This window comes from Macaca mulatta, chromosome 13 (genome assembly GCF_049350105.2).
Source record: "Macaca mulatta isolate MMU2019108-1 chromosome 13, T2T-MMU8v2.0, whole genome shotgun sequence".
In the NCBI taxonomy this organism is placed as follows: Eukaryota; Metazoa; Chordata; class Mammalia; order Primates; family Cercopithecidae; genus Macaca; species Macaca mulatta.
The window spans coordinates 93,549,135-93,566,308 of NC_133418.1; the positions used below are offsets into that span (position 1 = coordinate 93,549,135).

At 44.6% G+C, this 17,174-nt stretch overlaps 1 protein-coding gene across 1 annotated transcript in view; it reads left to right on the forward strand.

The window, feature by feature from the left end:
• The window catches only part of XDH (xanthine dehydrogenase), a 76,629-nt gene that overhangs the window by 32,755 nt on the left and 26,700 nt on the right, over positions 1 to 17,174 (forward strand). The window contains exons 13-24 of the mRNA XM_015112049.3: positions 383 to 492; positions 2,988 to 3,172; positions 4,679 to 4,853; positions 6,305 to 6,388; positions 7,850 to 8,019; positions 9,770 to 9,893; positions 11,596 to 11,715; positions 12,199 to 12,295; positions 13,246 to 13,370; positions 14,115 to 14,248; positions 14,680 to 14,767; positions 15,982 to 16,068. Of these exons, the coding sequence (XP_014967535.3) occupies positions 383 to 492; positions 2,988 to 3,172; positions 4,679 to 4,853; positions 6,305 to 6,388; positions 7,850 to 8,019; positions 9,770 to 9,893; positions 11,596 to 11,715; positions 12,199 to 12,295; positions 13,246 to 13,370; positions 14,115 to 14,248; positions 14,680 to 14,767; positions 15,982 to 16,068 (1,499 nt within the window). The remainder of the gene's footprint in view (positions 1 to 382; positions 493 to 2,987; positions 3,173 to 4,678; positions 4,854 to 6,304; positions 6,389 to 7,849; positions 8,020 to 9,769; positions 9,894 to 11,595; positions 11,716 to 12,198; positions 12,296 to 13,245; positions 13,371 to 14,114; positions 14,249 to 14,679; positions 14,768 to 15,981; positions 16,069 to 17,174) is intronic.

The following is a 17,174-nucleotide window of genomic DNA, read 5'->3' on the forward strand; positions in this document are numbered from 1 at the left end:
GTAAGCAACCCCTACAGAGGAGGGCAGTCCGGGTTGCTGTGCTCTTTCACGCCTTCTTCCCAGTTTCACATTCAGTGATGCAACTTTGGTGGCCTGAAATTGGCTATTGGAAGTATTTACACCACACAGATTGGCAAATGCTATAAACCAGGGCTTTTTCCCCCACACGGAACTGGTCGTTAAAGATTCACTAGCACACTATTGCTTAAGGATGCTTAAGGATTTCAAATGGAGGATTTGGCCCCAGTTGTGCCAGTCATTCCCTCTGACTGTGGGCATTGGAGACCAGCATGAAGAATCCCACTGATGGTTGCCCTTTGCTCCCCATGGGGTTCCCAGCCTGTCCCTCACGTTGGCTCCTCTTCATCTTGCTTCTGTACAGGCACCAGGAGAACTGTTCCAATGGACCACACATTCTTCCCTGGCTACAGAAAGACCCTGCTGAGCCCGGAGGAGATACTGCTCTCCATAGAGATCCCCTACAGCAGGGAGGTGAGATGTTGGCGGTGGTTCCAGGCTCTGCTCAAATGAGTCCTACTGCCAGGCTCTAGACAAAGAGATCAGAATCTGCCTCAGGGACCAACATGAGCCTCTCTCAATCTTTACGGTGATGATTTTTCTCTCTGAACTTTGCCTCTATTGAACCAACCATATTCCTTTCTGGACAATGAGAAGTTGCAGGATAGGAGTCCACACGGCATGGACTGTGGAACCAGATAGCTAGAAACTTAGTCCTGAGTGAGTCATTTCACCTTTCTGAGCCCCAATTCCCTCATCCGTAAAATGGGCACCATGTCACTTACTATACGGGTTATTGCGAGGACTGAAAATAAATAATTCGTAAGGTTTCTGGTGATGCCTAGAAGCCAGTGGAGATGACCAGCAGCTAACAACAGAATTCCAAGAACACATCTAGCTGTCAAGGCTTCCTGCCCACGTCAGAGGAAATTTGCTTTTCCGTGGTGAAGAATGTGGGGTTCATGTGCTGCATGAAGCAGCTGCCTGTGGCTCAGACCATATGCTGACCTTAGACTTGATGAGGTGTTGCTTCGCTGACCTCACTGTGGATTGGTGCGGATGGATTCCTGCTTCATGAGTGGCTCTTCTGGCCTGTCGGGGCAGGTCTGGGCACCACTGGCTGCCTTACTCTTTGTTCCCTGGGGCCTGTGATGTCTTGACCTGGTGTGGGTCTTTCCTCTCCTAGCAGCTACCAGCTCAGAACACATTCCAAAAGGGCCTGTCAGAAAAGGCATCTGGGAGAGGCTCGGGGAGCCGCTGTCAGGGAGAGTGAAGTTTCCCACAGCCGGCGCTTTAGTGAGTGTTCTAAGGCATGTTTTGCCCTTGGTATTTTGACCTCCTTAATGAGAATGCTAATTAAATTAGAGCAATTATATCCCTGAGGTGGTTTCTTAATGGTTTTCTAGCTTGTCTGTATAGACCATTTTGAGCAGTGATTCCCAGCGTTTTGAATTTCACAGTTCAGTAATTTTTTTTTTAATTGTGAGCGATGAAAGGGGGAGGAAACAGGTGTAGCTCTATTCAGTTTTTATTTGCCAGGTACGGTCATTAACAAAATACATCCTTCCGTAAAAGAAAGGAGATTTTAATACCCAGAATTAGGAAACTCTCAAGAAAGGATATTGTCAACCTGACACTGACAGTTCACTGTACCCCAGAAAGAATGTCCCCATGGACAGGCACAGTCCTGGGAGTGAGCACCTGGGACCTCTGTTCCAGAACAAAGGTCAAACTCTGGGCTCAGTGCCCCAGAGCCGTGCTTGACATCCAGGCTGATGTCATCAGGAGGGGGCTCCATGGCTTCTTCAGAGAAAAGCCTGTGGCTATTTGGGGGCCTCAACTGTGGGCCTCATTGTGCTTTTTCCAATAGATCTCCTCTCCCTAAACATGCTAATTTTATTGTTCAACAGAATTTGCGGTGCCAGAGTGAGTACAGACCTCAAAAGGAACCTGACACAGAAAGAGCTTGAAGTCAGGTGGCTCTTACCTGGAAAATAACTCATGCTCTCCTCCTATCCTTGAAGACAGATCCTAGCTCAAACCTAGGAAGGAAAATGTGTTTAAAGTGCAAGGGCAGTGATGGTTGCATAGTGTGATAGTGATATTTTCTTTTAGCAAGACTTCTTTCTGTCTTTCTGTCTTTCTTTCTTTTTCTTTTCTTTTTTCTTTTTCTTTTTTTTTTTTGAGACAGAATCTCACCCTGCCTGCTGGGCCAGGCTGGAGTGCAGTGACATGATCATGGCTCACTGCGGCCTCAACCTCCCAGGCTCAAGTGATACTCCCACTTCACCCTCCCAAGTAGCTGAGACTGCAGGAGTGCGCCACCACACCTGGCAATTTTTTTCTTTTTTTGTAGAAATAGGGCCTCACTATGTTGCCTAGGCTGGTTGAACACTTGGCTTCAAGCACTCCTCCTGCCTAGGCCTCTGGGATTACAGACGTGAGCCACTGTGCCCGGGGTTCTTTCACCAGGATTTCTGAATGATGCCAACAGACTGGTGGGAGGGGCAGATTGGAGAGGGCACTGTGAAGGCCACAAGCAGAGGATGCCAAGGGCCAAACAGTCTCAGTCCCCAGAGAGGCTGGGGGGGCACTGATAGTGGGCACCAGGGTGGGGAAGGTAAGGCGGATGAGGGGTCTCTGAGGAGCCTTTGTGAAAGCACACTTCCTCCCCTGCAGCTGTTGTTCAATGGAGACCACCGAGTTCTACTTTGTCCCTGACCCTCAGCTTTTCTGACTAGCAGGGAGAAATCCTGGTTTTTTTCCAGCTTCTGGGAATGCTGTTTGGAACCTCTCCTAAACAGGTGGTAATCAGTTACGCTTGATCTTTGATTCCTGGGGCCAGTTCACACACTGATGTGTGATGGTGTTATCCCCTCACCCCACCTCATAGCCCTGTGGTTTGGGTCTTCCATTTGCAGCCCCTGCAAAGCAAGGTGGAAAACAGGCACCTTCCTATTCTCTTTTAGGGGGAGTATTTCTCAGCATTCAAGCAGGCCTCCCGGAGAGAAGATGACATTGCCAAGGTAACCAGTGGCATGAGAGTTTTATTCAAGCCAGGAACCACAGAGGTAGAGGAGCTGGCCCTTTGCTATGGCGGAATGGCCGACAGAACCATCTCGGCCCTCAAGACCACTCAGAGGCAGCTTTCCAAGTAAGAGCTAACAGCAGAATAAAACTGCTGCTACTGTTGCTGCTACTAATAGTATCATTATTACTGCTGCTGCTACTATGACCACCAGTAGTATTACTATTGCTGCTACTACTACCATAACTACTGCTACTGCTACTACTATTGCTACCACTTCTACTTCTACTATAACCACAGTTGCTACTACTACTACTACTATTACTAATACTACTAGTAGTATTACTGCTAGTATTGCCATTGCTATGCTATTACCATTGCTGCTACTACTATTATTAATACTATTGTTACTGTTACTGCAACTATAATTAATATTATCATTGCTGCTACTCCAGCTGCTTCTACTACTAGAATTACTGCTGTTACTCATTATTGCTATCACTATGACTACTGTTGCTACTACTATCACTACAGCTACAATCACTGCTGCAATTCCTACTGTCACTATTATGATTAGTATTATTGCTGTTATTACTATTACTACTACTGCTGCCTCTTCTACTACTTGTTCTGTTAGTACTACTACTACTATTATTAGTGTTATACTAGTTTTTTACTAATACCATTACTGCTGCTACTATTATTGCTACTGAAATTACTACTACTACTACTGTTACTGCTACTATGACTATGACTAGGGCTACTAGTATTGCTGCTACTACTATTACTACTAACAGTAGTATTACTGCTGTTATTGATGCTGCTGGTACTATGACTGCTACTTTCTGGCTTTGCTTCTGTTACTACTATTATTACTACTGTTGCTGTTGATTCTATTACAACTTCTTCTATGACTTTTACTACTTCTACTACTACTATCTATATTGCTACAATTACTGCAACTATTATTGCTGTTGATAGTATTATTACTAGTAGTATTGATGCTGATGCTACTACTACTGCTCTGTAATTACTACTATTGCTATTATTATGGCTGTGATTAGTACTACTGCTACTACTATTACTATTACTATGGTTATTATATAACAGAAATTGTACCAAGCACTTTACTAGCATTATCCTAGGAAATCCTTACAGCACCCACATAAGATCGATAAAGCTTAACTTGGAGTTTGGTTCCTTGGTTCCAAAATTCCTGGCTTTGTCATTTACCAAATAGGTAACATAAGTCAAGTTACTTAGCCTCCCTGTGCCTCAGTTTTCTCATTGGTAAATGGGTATACGAATTTTCCCTACTACATTTTAAAATTTAAATTAAAAGTGAGAATTCACATAAAACAATTAAGATGTTGCCTGGCACATTGTGAGGATTTGATAGATTTTAACTGTTATTACTTTGAAGGTCTTTTAAAATTGCATCTGTTTTTAAAGATGAGGAAACAGAGGCTCAATGAGGTTAATTTAAGTTGCCTAAAGTCACCCAACTCTAAGTATGCAAGCCGAAGTTTGAACCAAGCGTTGTACAGCTCTGAGGCTCTGGGCACACAGCTCTACACAAAGGGATATGGAGGGCTGGGCAGTAGCGCTGTCCCATGCGCTGCACTCTGGCAGGCTCTGGACGGAGGAGCTGCTGCAGGACGTGTGTGCGGCCCTGGCGGAGGAGCTGCATCTGCCTCCCGACGCCCCTGGTGGCATGGTGGACTTCCGGCGCACCCTCACCCTCAGCTTCTTCTTCAAGTTCTACCTGACAGTCCTTCGGAAGCTGGGCCAAGAGAACCCAGAGGACGTGAGTGGGGCCTGGCCAGGCACTGGCTCTCTGTAGCATGTTTGGGGAAAAAAGAAGTTGGTCTGGGTAGTAAACTTACTCCTGTCCTCCAGACATCTGAGGGCAGAATAGCAGGGACCAGGGTCACAGCACAAGAATCATGGAAATGGGAGTGACCAGCTGGCTTAGAGGCAGAGTGCTGGGCTGGGCTTTGGGGACACAGGTTCTTGCCCTGTAATCTCAGCTACTCAGGAAGCTGAGGCAGGAGAATTGCTTGAACTTGGGAGGCAGAAGTTGCAATGAGCCAAGATTGTGCCATTGCACTCCAGCCTGGACTATGAGAGAGAAACTCTGTCTAAAAAAAAAAGAAAAGAAAAGAAAAGAAAAGAAAAAAGAAAAAAAAAAGAAAGAGAAAAAAAGAAAGGGAATGCAGAGTGTGATAAGTACGTAGGGTGGAATGGGAATGTCAGGTGGGGTTGCAATAGCCAGGAGACCATGGAATGCATAGGATGTGCCCTCAAGAGAGGGTGCAGGCTAAGATGGGGCCCAGCTCCTGAGATTTGTTCACCAAGAATTTCTTTTGCATCTATCCTATGCCAGGTTGCACGAGGTGCTAGGGGACAGCTCAGTGTGGGGGAGAACGTGGACAATAAAGGCCACACTTGGGAGACAACTGCGGAGATGGAGTGTGGAGGGGGCCCAAAGTGGAGAGGATGTCACTGATGCAGGGACAGCAGAGATAAATCCCTCTTTAAAAAAAAAAAAAAAAAAAAACTTTAAAAATACAGGATTGGATAAAGAAAACCTAAAATTACCTTACTCTCAAATCCCAGAGAAAACCACTGCTAAGAATTTTGGTTATTTCCTCTGATCTTTTTTCCTGCATTTATCTGTCCATCTATCTTATACTGTTTGTCTGCTCCATCTCTGTCTCTCTGTTTCTAGCTGTCCTTCCATCCATCTATCAACACCTATCATCTTCCTACCTTTTGATGTGGATATATTATTTTCTAAATAGACTTGGGACCACACTGCATATAGAACTTTAAATTCCCCTTTGCTTCCATTGGGATTATATCGTGAACATTTTCCATATCATTAAATGCTTCCCATGGAATTGAGGAGGGCAAGGAAGACTGTTCCAGGAAGGCTGGAGGAGAAGGATATTCCCAACAGAGACAGCAGCAGGCATAAATACAAGAAGGAGGGAAAGAGTTTGGGGTGTTGGAGGAAGTACAGACCATTCAGTCTATAGGGTACACTAGGGGGCTAGCAGTGAAGCTGAGGCTGCTCTTAAATGCTGGGCTCTCAGAGCCCATGTTTGGATGCTGAGAGATCCAGCCAGCACTCAAAGGGGCATGAAATGAAGAGACAAGGGGATCAGTTGTCACTTTGGTTATTTGGGGACAACCAAGGAAGGGATCCACGATTGAAATATAATCCTGGTCACCTCTGTTATCTTGTCTCCACAGAAGTGTGGTAAACTGGACCCCACTTTCGCCAGTGCAACTTTACTCTTTCAGAAAGACCCGCCAGCCAATGTCCATCTCTTCCAAGTGAGTACAGTCAGCGTATGGCTAATATCAGGGGACTTTGCAGGCCACATCAGTTGGCTAGTGGCTGACCATCAGCTAATGACTAACTTGAATTGTATGTAGGTGTATAAAGCTCCTTACGCTTGTGCGTAAATATCCAGTGAAGAAAATGGGAATCGTATAGATGTTAATGTCACTAGTCACTATTTCTCCCTTGTTTGCCTAAATTTCTCTCTTTGGGATTAGACTCTTAGCTGTACCTCTTCTTTACAGATTTTTTTTTAACATGAGGGATAATGTGCAAAGCCAGAAGTCTTTTTGAGCAGGCTAAAACAAACAAACAGACAAACCATCTATCTACTCCAGCTTTTTGAGAGGTGCTAGGTAAAGGCTCAGCAAACTTTTCCGGAAAACATTTTCGATTTTGTGGGCCAGATGGTTTCTATTGCAACTTCACAACTCTGTCATTGTAGCACAAAAGCAGCCACAGGCAAAACATGAATGAATGAGTGTGTTGTCTTCCAATAAAGCTTTATTTACAAAAACAGGCAGTGGGCCTGTATCAGCCCCCAGGCCACAGTTTACTGCCCCCTGCACACTGGAGTGTGGTTGGCCCAAGCATGAACTCTGGGGCCTGCTGCCTGAATTTGTATCCACACTCTGCCAGTTCATAATTGTGCAACCTTGAACAACTTATTTATCCTCTTGTGTGCCTCTTAAGAAGGTTAATTATACCCACCTGCAAATGTGGATAATCACATACCTGTTTCATAAGATGGTTTTGAGGATTAAAGGTGTTAATAAAAGTAAATTTCTTAGATGGTCCCTGGGATACGGTGAAACATTCAATAAACATTAGCCATTGTTATGATCACTTTGTAAAACAAAAACAACTTTATTATAAAATCAGTAATTTAAAACATTTTAGAAAATATGGAAAAGTATAAAGAAGAAAATAAAAATCACCAAAAATTCCACCTCCAAGAACAAATTATTATTATATTTTTGTTTAATTCTTTTCATTATTTCCTATGCATATATGGACATGTATATACTATATTTATAGCATATATTATCTTTTCCTACAGAATTTGAATTATTGTCAAACACAAACACAAATGTTTTATGTCCTGTTTTCGTGCTTGCATGAACAATCCTTCTAGTTAAAGTCCTTCAAAAGTATGTTTCAATGGTTGCATACTATTGTGTTATATGGGGCTGCATAATTTATTTACCCAATCCCCAAATAGTGGAAATGTAGGTTCTTCTTTTTCTTGTTGTTCTTTTATAAAACAACGCTACGACCACTCTTGCCATCACTTATCCACCTTCCTGTTCCCTTTGCCCCACGCCCCCTGCATTCTTTATTCTTACCCCTCGGTGTGCTTTGCCATGTAGCCTGAAGCTCTCCAGTGTCCCCTGGGCCTGTAGAGAGGCAGTGTCCTCGACAGCTCAGCCTGATTGATGACCCTGTCATTCCAGGAGGTGCCCAAGGGCCAGTCTGAGGAGGACATGGTGGGCCGGCCCCTGCCCCACCTGGCAGCGAACATGCAGGCCTCTGGTGAGGCCGTGTACTGTGACGACATCCCTCGCTATGAGAATGAGCTGTCTCTCCGGCTGGTCACCAGCACCCGGGCCCACGCCAAGATCAAGTGAGTGTCACCGCCAGGAGGAGTTGGTGGAATGCTGTGAGGGAGCTGCTGGGAGCACCCAGGAGACTTCTCTCATCCTGCCAGGCCATGGAGATGCAAAGATAATGAGGTGCCTCCAGGACCTCCCAGGCTAGAGAGAAGGGAAGACCTTCTAGACAGCTCCTATTATTATCTCTGTGTTCCAGATGAGGAAACTAAGGCACAAGTAGGGTATGTTACTTGCCCCAGGCCACACAGTTGGCAAGTGGCAGAGTTGGAGTTTGAAGCCAAGCAACTGAGCAACTGTGTTGTGCTGCCTCTGCATGTTCAAGCCAGACAGCGTGAACTTCACTTCCTGGTGGGCGTTAGACACATAGCCTGCTGAGTAGAGCAGCTAGGAAAAGCCCTTCCTTGGGCCCACTGCATGGACTAGGAATCAGGTTTCCTTGTCATTGGTCTTTTCTCTGCTGCTGCTCCTAGTTTGGAGATGGACACCCTCCAGGAATGGTGAACCAGGCATGGCTGAAATCTAACAGATAAATAAACTTGTTCAGGTCCCTAAAAAAAAAAAAAAAAAGTGTTTACGTTCCTATGGTTGCCAGCTATAGGATATATTCTTTCCCTTTTTTCCCTTATCTTCAGCCCATATTGACAATACCATAACCCACATTATCTACACTCAAACCACCTCCATCCAAGCAATGTGTGAATGGATGGAAGAGGATGAGGGGGTTGACATTGTTGTAACTGCAACAACTAGGGTCTTCCCGGGCTGCACACACTTGGAGGTGGGTGTGGCAGGACAGAGCTTAACCCTCCTAACTTAACCTCAGTTCCAGTAATACCAGTCACGCTGCTTTCTGGCTTAGTGACTTCGGACAAACTACCTAACTTCCTTGAGTTTGAGTTTCCCCGAACATAAAATGGGAATTAGGATAAGTACTTTCAGAGTTTCTTGTTAAGGATTAAGCATTTGGAAGATGGTTAGTACTTCAGGGCAGTTTCCATGCCTTTCCCTGAAATGTGTTGCCCTATTTCCCTATGGGGGCATGTGCCAGTATGATCAGTACATAGTTGAGACTGTTATCCTTGATGATATATTCAGGCATTCTCCCTTTGAGGTTCATGTTTCCTTATTATGGTAGGATGCCCGGTCATGCTGGGATAGCACCATGAATGCAGGGAGAGAAATGCAGCTCTATGAAGCTGTTCAGGGCCATTGGATCAGTGGCACAGCAGGGCCCCATGTGCTGCTTTTGGAAGGGAGTTAGGTGTGATGCGTGAGTTAGCCAGAGCTCTCCAGAGTAAGTGCTGTTCGTTCTGATATGGCTCGCTTGTACCTGGAGACCAGACAGGGCACCACGTAAGGTATAAAGAGGCCTGGCCTGCCTTATTTACTTTATTTATTTTTAAATGGAGACAGGATCTTGCTATGCTGCCCAGGCTGGTCTTAAACTCCTGGGCTCAAGTGATCCGCCCACCTTGACCTGCCAAGGTGCTGGGATTACAGGCGTGAGCAACTCTGCCTGGCTGGCTTATTCACTGTATATCCCCAGCAACATTCAGCATAGTGGCCTGAACATGGTGAGGATTTAATCGACATTTGCAGAATACAATATAATTGAATTAGAATCTAATAGAAAAGAAGCGGAGAAACGAGGAATTAGGATGGAGCCAAGCCAATCAAAATAAAAACAGGGTTGTCCAACTAGGTGATAGGTCCCCTGCTCCAGCTTGCTGGCCGGGCCCCTCACACTACTCATTCTTGCAGGTCCATAGACATATCAGAAGCCAAGAAGGTGCCAGGGTTTGTTTGTTTCATTTCCGCTGATGATATTCCTGGGAGTAACATAACTGGAATTTGTAACGATGAGACAGTCTTTGCAAAGGATAAGGTAGGTCTTGGATTTTTTTTTATATGAAGTAAATTGAATAAGTATTGAAGTTTTAATTTGTGTACATTGCTCCAAACTCCTGATCTGGAAAGGTTATATATTTGCATGAATTGTGGCCATCATCCAGTTGGCCCATATTCAGCACAATCCACAAAGGGATAGAATATGTTACTTGTTTATTTAATTGATGCCTGCTGTTTGTACATAGTAGGATGCCTCTATGCCAAAGTGGCAGTAAAACAAGGCTGGTGATTACATTTGAACTAACAATTGGGTTCTTAAGGTACAACAGTAAACTCCTTAATTAAAATAAAATAAGAACACATTTAACAAACTAACTAGAAATCACAATACCACCACTACGTGAATTGATAATTCACTTACACGAAAGTTGATCTATTGATTTCAACTATATGGAATTCTGCAGCAACAAACAAAATCCTTCAAATGTTTAAGACAGCTGCTACAAAAGTCCTTATATTTTACTCATAGGATAGTTCTCGACAGTCATTTTGTAATTCTGGTAGACATCAAATCTTGCAAATTAGACATGAGTGGGTATTTCTGAAGAGTGAGTTCATCTTATTATTGATGTAAAAGTGAAGGAAAGAACAAAAAACTAAAAATGTGAGAACAAGGACTCCATGGGGAGAGCATTTCATAGAAGAACAAGTTGCTTTACATACTTTAAGAGCTTCTCAGGGCAGTGCTAGCATTATGGCTAGTGAGAGTCAGCCCCATTTAACCACCATTGCACTAACCAACAGCCAGATTTAACCACCATAGCACTAACCAACTAAGTCAATAGCTTATTTGGGCCACAAAGATAATTATCAGAGACATGCATGCTAATTGTTGGTTCCTATTGTCAGAAACCTCATCTTCTAAAGTGATGTGTTGGACAAAAATTTTTTGTTGTTTACTTTTTTGGGGATGTTGGATGAAAATTATCTCTGAAGGAGATCCATTAAGCTTTTATGAAACTGAATTATTGAAGAAAAGAAAACAACAATCATTATCATATAAATTTTTAAAAATCTTTTTATGGGTCATCAAGTCTAAGAACCAGCATTTGAGAGCTACTGCTTTTGGGTATTAGATGAAGGATGGGACACGATACTTTAAAAAAAGTGTCACGTCTTATAAGCATATGTCTTACATGCCTTATATTGATGCTTACAGCCTTTACAGCCTTTGAGAAGCTTTTGATATAAATCTGGGTAATAGAACATAGAAGAGAGTGGTGTGGTGAAAAGAAAATAAAACTAAGGGTCAGGGTCTAAGATTAGTCATGATCTATTAATAGTGACTTGCCAAATGTGGCCTTGCCTTCTGAGTCTCCATAGGAAGACCAATGGTGTTGGAGTGAATCTGAATTGACAAACACACTTCCTGGTGCCATATCCTCCTTTCTGCACATGGCAAATGAGTAGTCAATTGCCACATTCTATCTGGTTCAGCTTCTCAATAGTCTGCCAGTACTAAATACTCAGAATTGGCCCTTGAGATGAAATGTGTTTGGCATCTTGATCCTAATGATCCTCAATCAGTAGGATAAGGAAATTAAGAGGCCCCAGGGCATTCCTAAAATGTGCTTTGATTGTGAGGCCAGGGACTTCTTTTGGCTTTTTGAACAATCCAAAAATAATTTGTTTCACTATGAGCCTGGTTGCGTTCTTTAACAGTCTGTCTCTGCTACTAGGTTACTTGTGTTGGGCATATCATTGGTGCTGTGGTTGCTGACACCCCAGAACACACACAGAGAGCTGCCCAAGGGGTGAAAATCACCTATGAAGAACTACCAGCCATTATCACAATTGAGGTAACTGAGAATGGGCTGCCGGTGTAGAGGAGTGAGCTCCTTGTCCCTGGATGTGCATTTATTATGATCCCCTAGAGGGGATTTGAGCAGTGGATAGGGATTTGATTAGATGGGTTTTAAAATCCCTTTCAACCCTGGGATTTGGGGTCCCATGAAATCTTCCCCTTTACGATCTTAGGCCCAGTCCACTAACAACAGCCAAACTGAGTTCCTCCTTCCCAAAATTTTACCTCCATCTGGTCCTTGTGGTATTCTTTGCTTTTCCTCAAGGTCCAGGGTTGTCCACCTACAGCTGAGGAAATGAAGGAAGATGATTCCCTGGGCTACAGTAGAGCTTACTTCAAGTCTGTATGTGAAGCGTATAGAGATTCATTTATGAGAAGAGAGAGTCAACAATTCAGAGAGCTTCTCTTTCCCTAATCAGAACCCATCTTTCCCTCCCTGCTAAAAGTCACATTTCTGAAACTTCTTTGTGATCCTCAGGATGCTATAAATAACAACTCCTTTTATGGACCTGAGCTGAAGATCGAGAAAGGGGACCTCAAGAAGGGGTTTTCCGAAGCAGATAATGTTGTGTCAGGTAGAGCTGCTCCGTGCCACAGTGGGAATGGGGTGGCCCTGGTTTGCAAATTAAATTCAAGAGATATGCATTGAACCCTGAAGCAGGGAAGTGATTTCCAGACATTTCCTAACAGAAAATTCCCTCTTACATTTGTAGCAAAATAGTAGACAGTTGGCTGGGAAAAAACTTCAGTCATCTTAATCTCTACTCTCCTGTCTCTAGGTTGGACCTAATGATTGTAGAGAGATTCTAGAGTATTCTGATCTGGAAGATCATCTAGGGAAGATAACAGCCACAGATGCCTGACAGCCTTAGGTCTGCCAGGCCTCTAACAGCATAAACTCTCATCATCCCCCTACCTGAAGGCAGTCCTTACCCATATTCAACTAGCATCCTCCCTCCTCTTCCCTTTGCCCTGTTCTCCCTCCACCTCTGTCTCTGACACTGTGAAATCAAATCCATTGCTCTCACCCCAGGACAATGCAGCTGACTACCTCTTTTGGAACTGTTTTTTACATTGGCTGTTGTGCTTTGCAAAGTCACTATGAAGCCAACTCTCCACCAGGCTTGGTAGCTTAGGTTCTGGAAGATGCTCTGGTTTTCAGCATTTCAATCACATCTATTAATCCCTGCTTTACCTTTTCCAAAACTGTACAATGACAGTTTTCAAAATCCTTGATTTCTATAAGCTGCAGTGAGAAGAGAACTTTGGACTGGATGCATTTCGGTGTCATTCTGGTTTCTTTGTTTAGGGGGTGGGGGTGAGGGTAGAGCACTCAGCTCCCAAATGGCTAAGACTTTGGGATCCTTTTCCACCCCAAGTGGGAAACCTTGAGGTTACCGCTCAGGTAACTGTGTGATCAGTTGCTTCCTGCCCAGGCCACTTGGCAGAGTGTACTCCCTCCTTAGGCAAGCGGGTCCCTTCTGCAGAATCGAGCTCACTGTGAGGGATCTCACTGCTTCCCCAGGGGAGTTATACATCGGTGGCCAAGAGCACTTCTACCTGGAGACTCACTGCACCATTGCTGTTCCAAAAGGCGAGGAAGGAGAGATGGAGCTCTTTGTGTCTACACAGAACACCATGAAGACACAGGTAGGTGCCTTTGGGTCAGCTCAAGGGGCTGACAGGGCAGCGGGGAGCTCCTAGCAAACCAGGAGGGCCATGTGGGAAATGGAAAGAGGGAGATGTGGGCTGGTCCAGAGGGTACTCGAGTGTCATAGTCCTGGAGTCACCAACAAGCTGGTATCACTGACCTTGTTCCATAACCTTTCTCAGCCTCAGTTTTCTCATCTATAAAATGGGGCCTGGGTGGGTCGTCGTAATTATGAGTTTTAATATTTAGACTAGAGTTTGGTACATGTTGGCTGTTATCATTTCAGTGCCTATGGCCTTGGTCAAGTCATATCCTGCCTCAGTATCCTCCTGTAAAATGAAGGTATTGGATTAAGTCATAGCCACAGGGCCCACTAAATTATCTACAGCAGCTCAAATAGTCCTCCTTTCTCTACTGCCTGTAATGTGACAGCGGTTGCCAGTGTTTTTGGCAGCTGGTCCTGCTCTCATGATCTCCCAGTCCCTGGTCACCTGGTCAGACGGAATAAGTTTCTAAAAGTATTCTGTGACCAACTGCTTGCCCTCTGGTTAAAAACCAATGCCTGAATTCAGTCTGGCAGGCCCCAGCATCACTAACCACAAGGCTGCATGGGGATTTTGAATCAAGGAATTTCAGAATTCACAGTAGTAATTAGGTCCATGCATGTTGGACAGGCTCTGCATCAGGCCTGAAATAAGTTCAGATAATGCATTCAGTGTGAATGTTCTGTCTTTTACCCATAGAGCTTTGTTGCAAAAATGTTGGGAGTTCCAGAAAACCGGATTGTGGTTCGAGTGAAGAGAATCGGAGGAGGCTTTGGAGGGAAGGAGACCCGGAGCACTCTGGTGTCCACGGCGGTGGCCCTGGCCGCATATAAGTGAGTTCCAAAGCCTGTTTCTCTCATCTGGCTCTGGGAAGAAGACTAAGGCTGCTTCTGCCAGGAAGGCTTTCTGGACTTCCCCCTGTTAGAATTCGTTTCCCCCTGCTTTGAATTCTCACAGCCCTCTGTTTTTAGAACCCTTGGGCATAGTGGGAGGGTAACATCACCTGTTCCATTGTGGTCTGGCACAGGTGTCCACGTCTGATCTCCCCATCTGGCTGTGAGCTCTCTGAAGGAAAGCACATACCTCGCGTCCTTATATTCTCCACCTTGTCTAGCACAGTGCCTAGATGGCAAAGCAGCCTAGTACAGGTCTGCTCAGCGTGCAGGTGGAAAAGGTGGCTTCCTGGCTGTTTTTATTCTGAGACTCGCAGGGCTGAGCTGCTGTTGAAGGCTCACAGGCTTCTAATCCTTTCGGTACCCGCCAGGACTGGCCGCCCTGTGCGCTGCATGCTGGACCGTGATGAGGACATGCTGATAACTGGTGGCAGACATCCCTTCCTGGCCAGATACAAGGTTGTAGATGTTGGGGCTGTGCTGGGATGGGAAGTGCCATTTTGTGAGGAAACCTGGGACCAAATGTCCAGGCTTCCTAGAGCTGCACTCTTACTTTTTGCCTATCTGTAGAAGTTCAAATAAGATATAGCAAGAAGAGAAATTCAAGTAGGCTAACAGCAACACAGAAAGGTGGCGCTGAGGGAGGCTGGCACCCCATCTCCCAAGGGTGGCACTCGTGGCTTCTGTGGATTTGCTGTGTTCTGAGTCTGGTCAGGCTCAGAAACATGATTCACCAGCAGACTCAGGGTCAACCCATCGTGCTTGGTAGCCCAACATTAACATGATCACAGGCCTGATGTAAATATTGGAATGACAGCTTAGTAATTTACTGTGAGAAATAAAACTTCCCAGGAGCCTGGATAGCCCCAAGATGTTCGGATAAGCACCTGCTTTCCCAGATCATGGTTGGAGACTGTCCACACTTCTCTCTGGGACAGTCCCTTTTCTGGAGTTCTGTGGATGACCAATGCACTCTTTCCCTGTACACATCAGCAGAACCTTACCAGGATTCCACCTAGCTCTAGAAACCTGGGAGCCCTCTCTCCATGAACTGGCCTTGAACATGGCCTTTGACCTATTCTGAGTTTGTTTCATAATTTAGCTCCCAGCAAGGGATTATAGTTCTCTTAGCCCCAAATTCTTGTGGGCCTGAAGAGAGTTCCTTGATCTTTCGGGGTCCCAGTTTCTGTGTGTGTGACAGCCTGTAAAGGGTATTTTAACAGTGTACATAAGGTCAAGGATGTGCATGCTCCTGTGAAATACAACTTTTTTTGTCTTCTGACCAAAATCCGTGAGGGGACAGTCCAGTATCTTTCCTAGTTTCTCTTCCCTGCGCTCCCCTCCCTGCCCTATCACGACCAACTCTCTATTTCCAACCTCCTTACTCCCCTCCTAGACCAGAAGCCAGGTGCCAGTAGCAGGAAGAAGGGGTGTGGGGACAAGGGTGTCCAGGGGTGGGGAGCCAAGTGTGCGCCACTGGGGAGAGGTCAGTTCCTCTCTTCTTCACTTGTTACCTTCTGCTGACTTTTGAAGGTCACTCTTTTCTCATGGGATGATGTGGTGTTCTGTTTATTTCCTCCAGGTGGCATAAGTGGGAGGGAGGATCAGAGAGAGACAGAGAGGTGGGGGAAAGGGGACTTCTGATAAATCACTCTCCTTTCTCCTTTTATCAGGTTGGCTTCATGAAGACTGGGAAGGTTGTGGCTCTGGAGGTGGATCACTTCAGCAACGTGGGGAACACCCAGGATCTCTCTCAGAGTGTGAGTAGGACCTGCAACCGCCCCTGCACCCAGAGCTGACTTCAAGATCAGCCTGTTCCCACACAGGCACGAGCCTCCCTAATCCCAGCCTGCTACTGTTGCAGTAGTCTCCTAATGGGTCCTCACCTTCAGGTTTCCCATCCTTGATTAATCTCTATAGCACAATGATGATCGTATTATTTCTCTGGTTAAAAACCCGTCCTTCCTGTTTAAGATAATTTGCCAAGCTAGCAAAGTTAGTTACAATGTTTTATGTACAGTGTGGTAGCATTGTGTGTGTGTGTGTATATGCATGGAATAGTAATATATATACTTAAACTAATACTAATATATATTACTATATATAACATGCATGGAAAAGTGTCTGAAGGAACATATACCAAACTGTTAACAGTGATGATCAAATTATTAACAATGATTGGAATGGTATTGAGAGGGGTATACACTGTCATTTTCTATGTTACACGTTTCCGTGATGTTTTAATTTTAAATAAGTCTAATTGCTTTTTAAAAAATTGTTTCATTGAAGTATAATTTACATACCATAAAGTTAATCCATTTGAAGTATGTAACTTAATAGTTGTTAGTAAATTTCAAGAGTTGTTAGACCACTATCACAATCCAGTGTTTGAACTCCCATCACCCCAGAATGATCTCTTGCATCCATTTGTAGTCATTCCCATTACCATTCCACAGGCCCAGGTCATCATTAATCTACTTTCTGTCTTGTAGTTAAGTCATTTAATAGAACCATTAAATGTTCTATTTAGTTTTTTTCTGTTTGGTGTCTTTCTCTTGGAATAATGTTTTGTAGGTTCCTCTATGTTTTTGTTATTATTCTTTCTTTTGAGACAGTCTTGCTCTGTCACCCAGGCTGGAGCGCAATGGCACAATCTTGGCTCACTGCAACCTCTGCCTCCAGGTTCAAGCGATTCTCCTGCCTTAACCTCCCAAGTAACTGGGATTACAGACATGCACCCCTATGCCTGGCTAATTTTTGTGTTTTTAGTAGAGACAGGGTTTCACCATGTTGACCAGGCTGGTCTCGAATTCCTGACTTCAAGTGATCGGCCCACCTCAGCCTCCCAAAGTGCTGGGGTTACAGG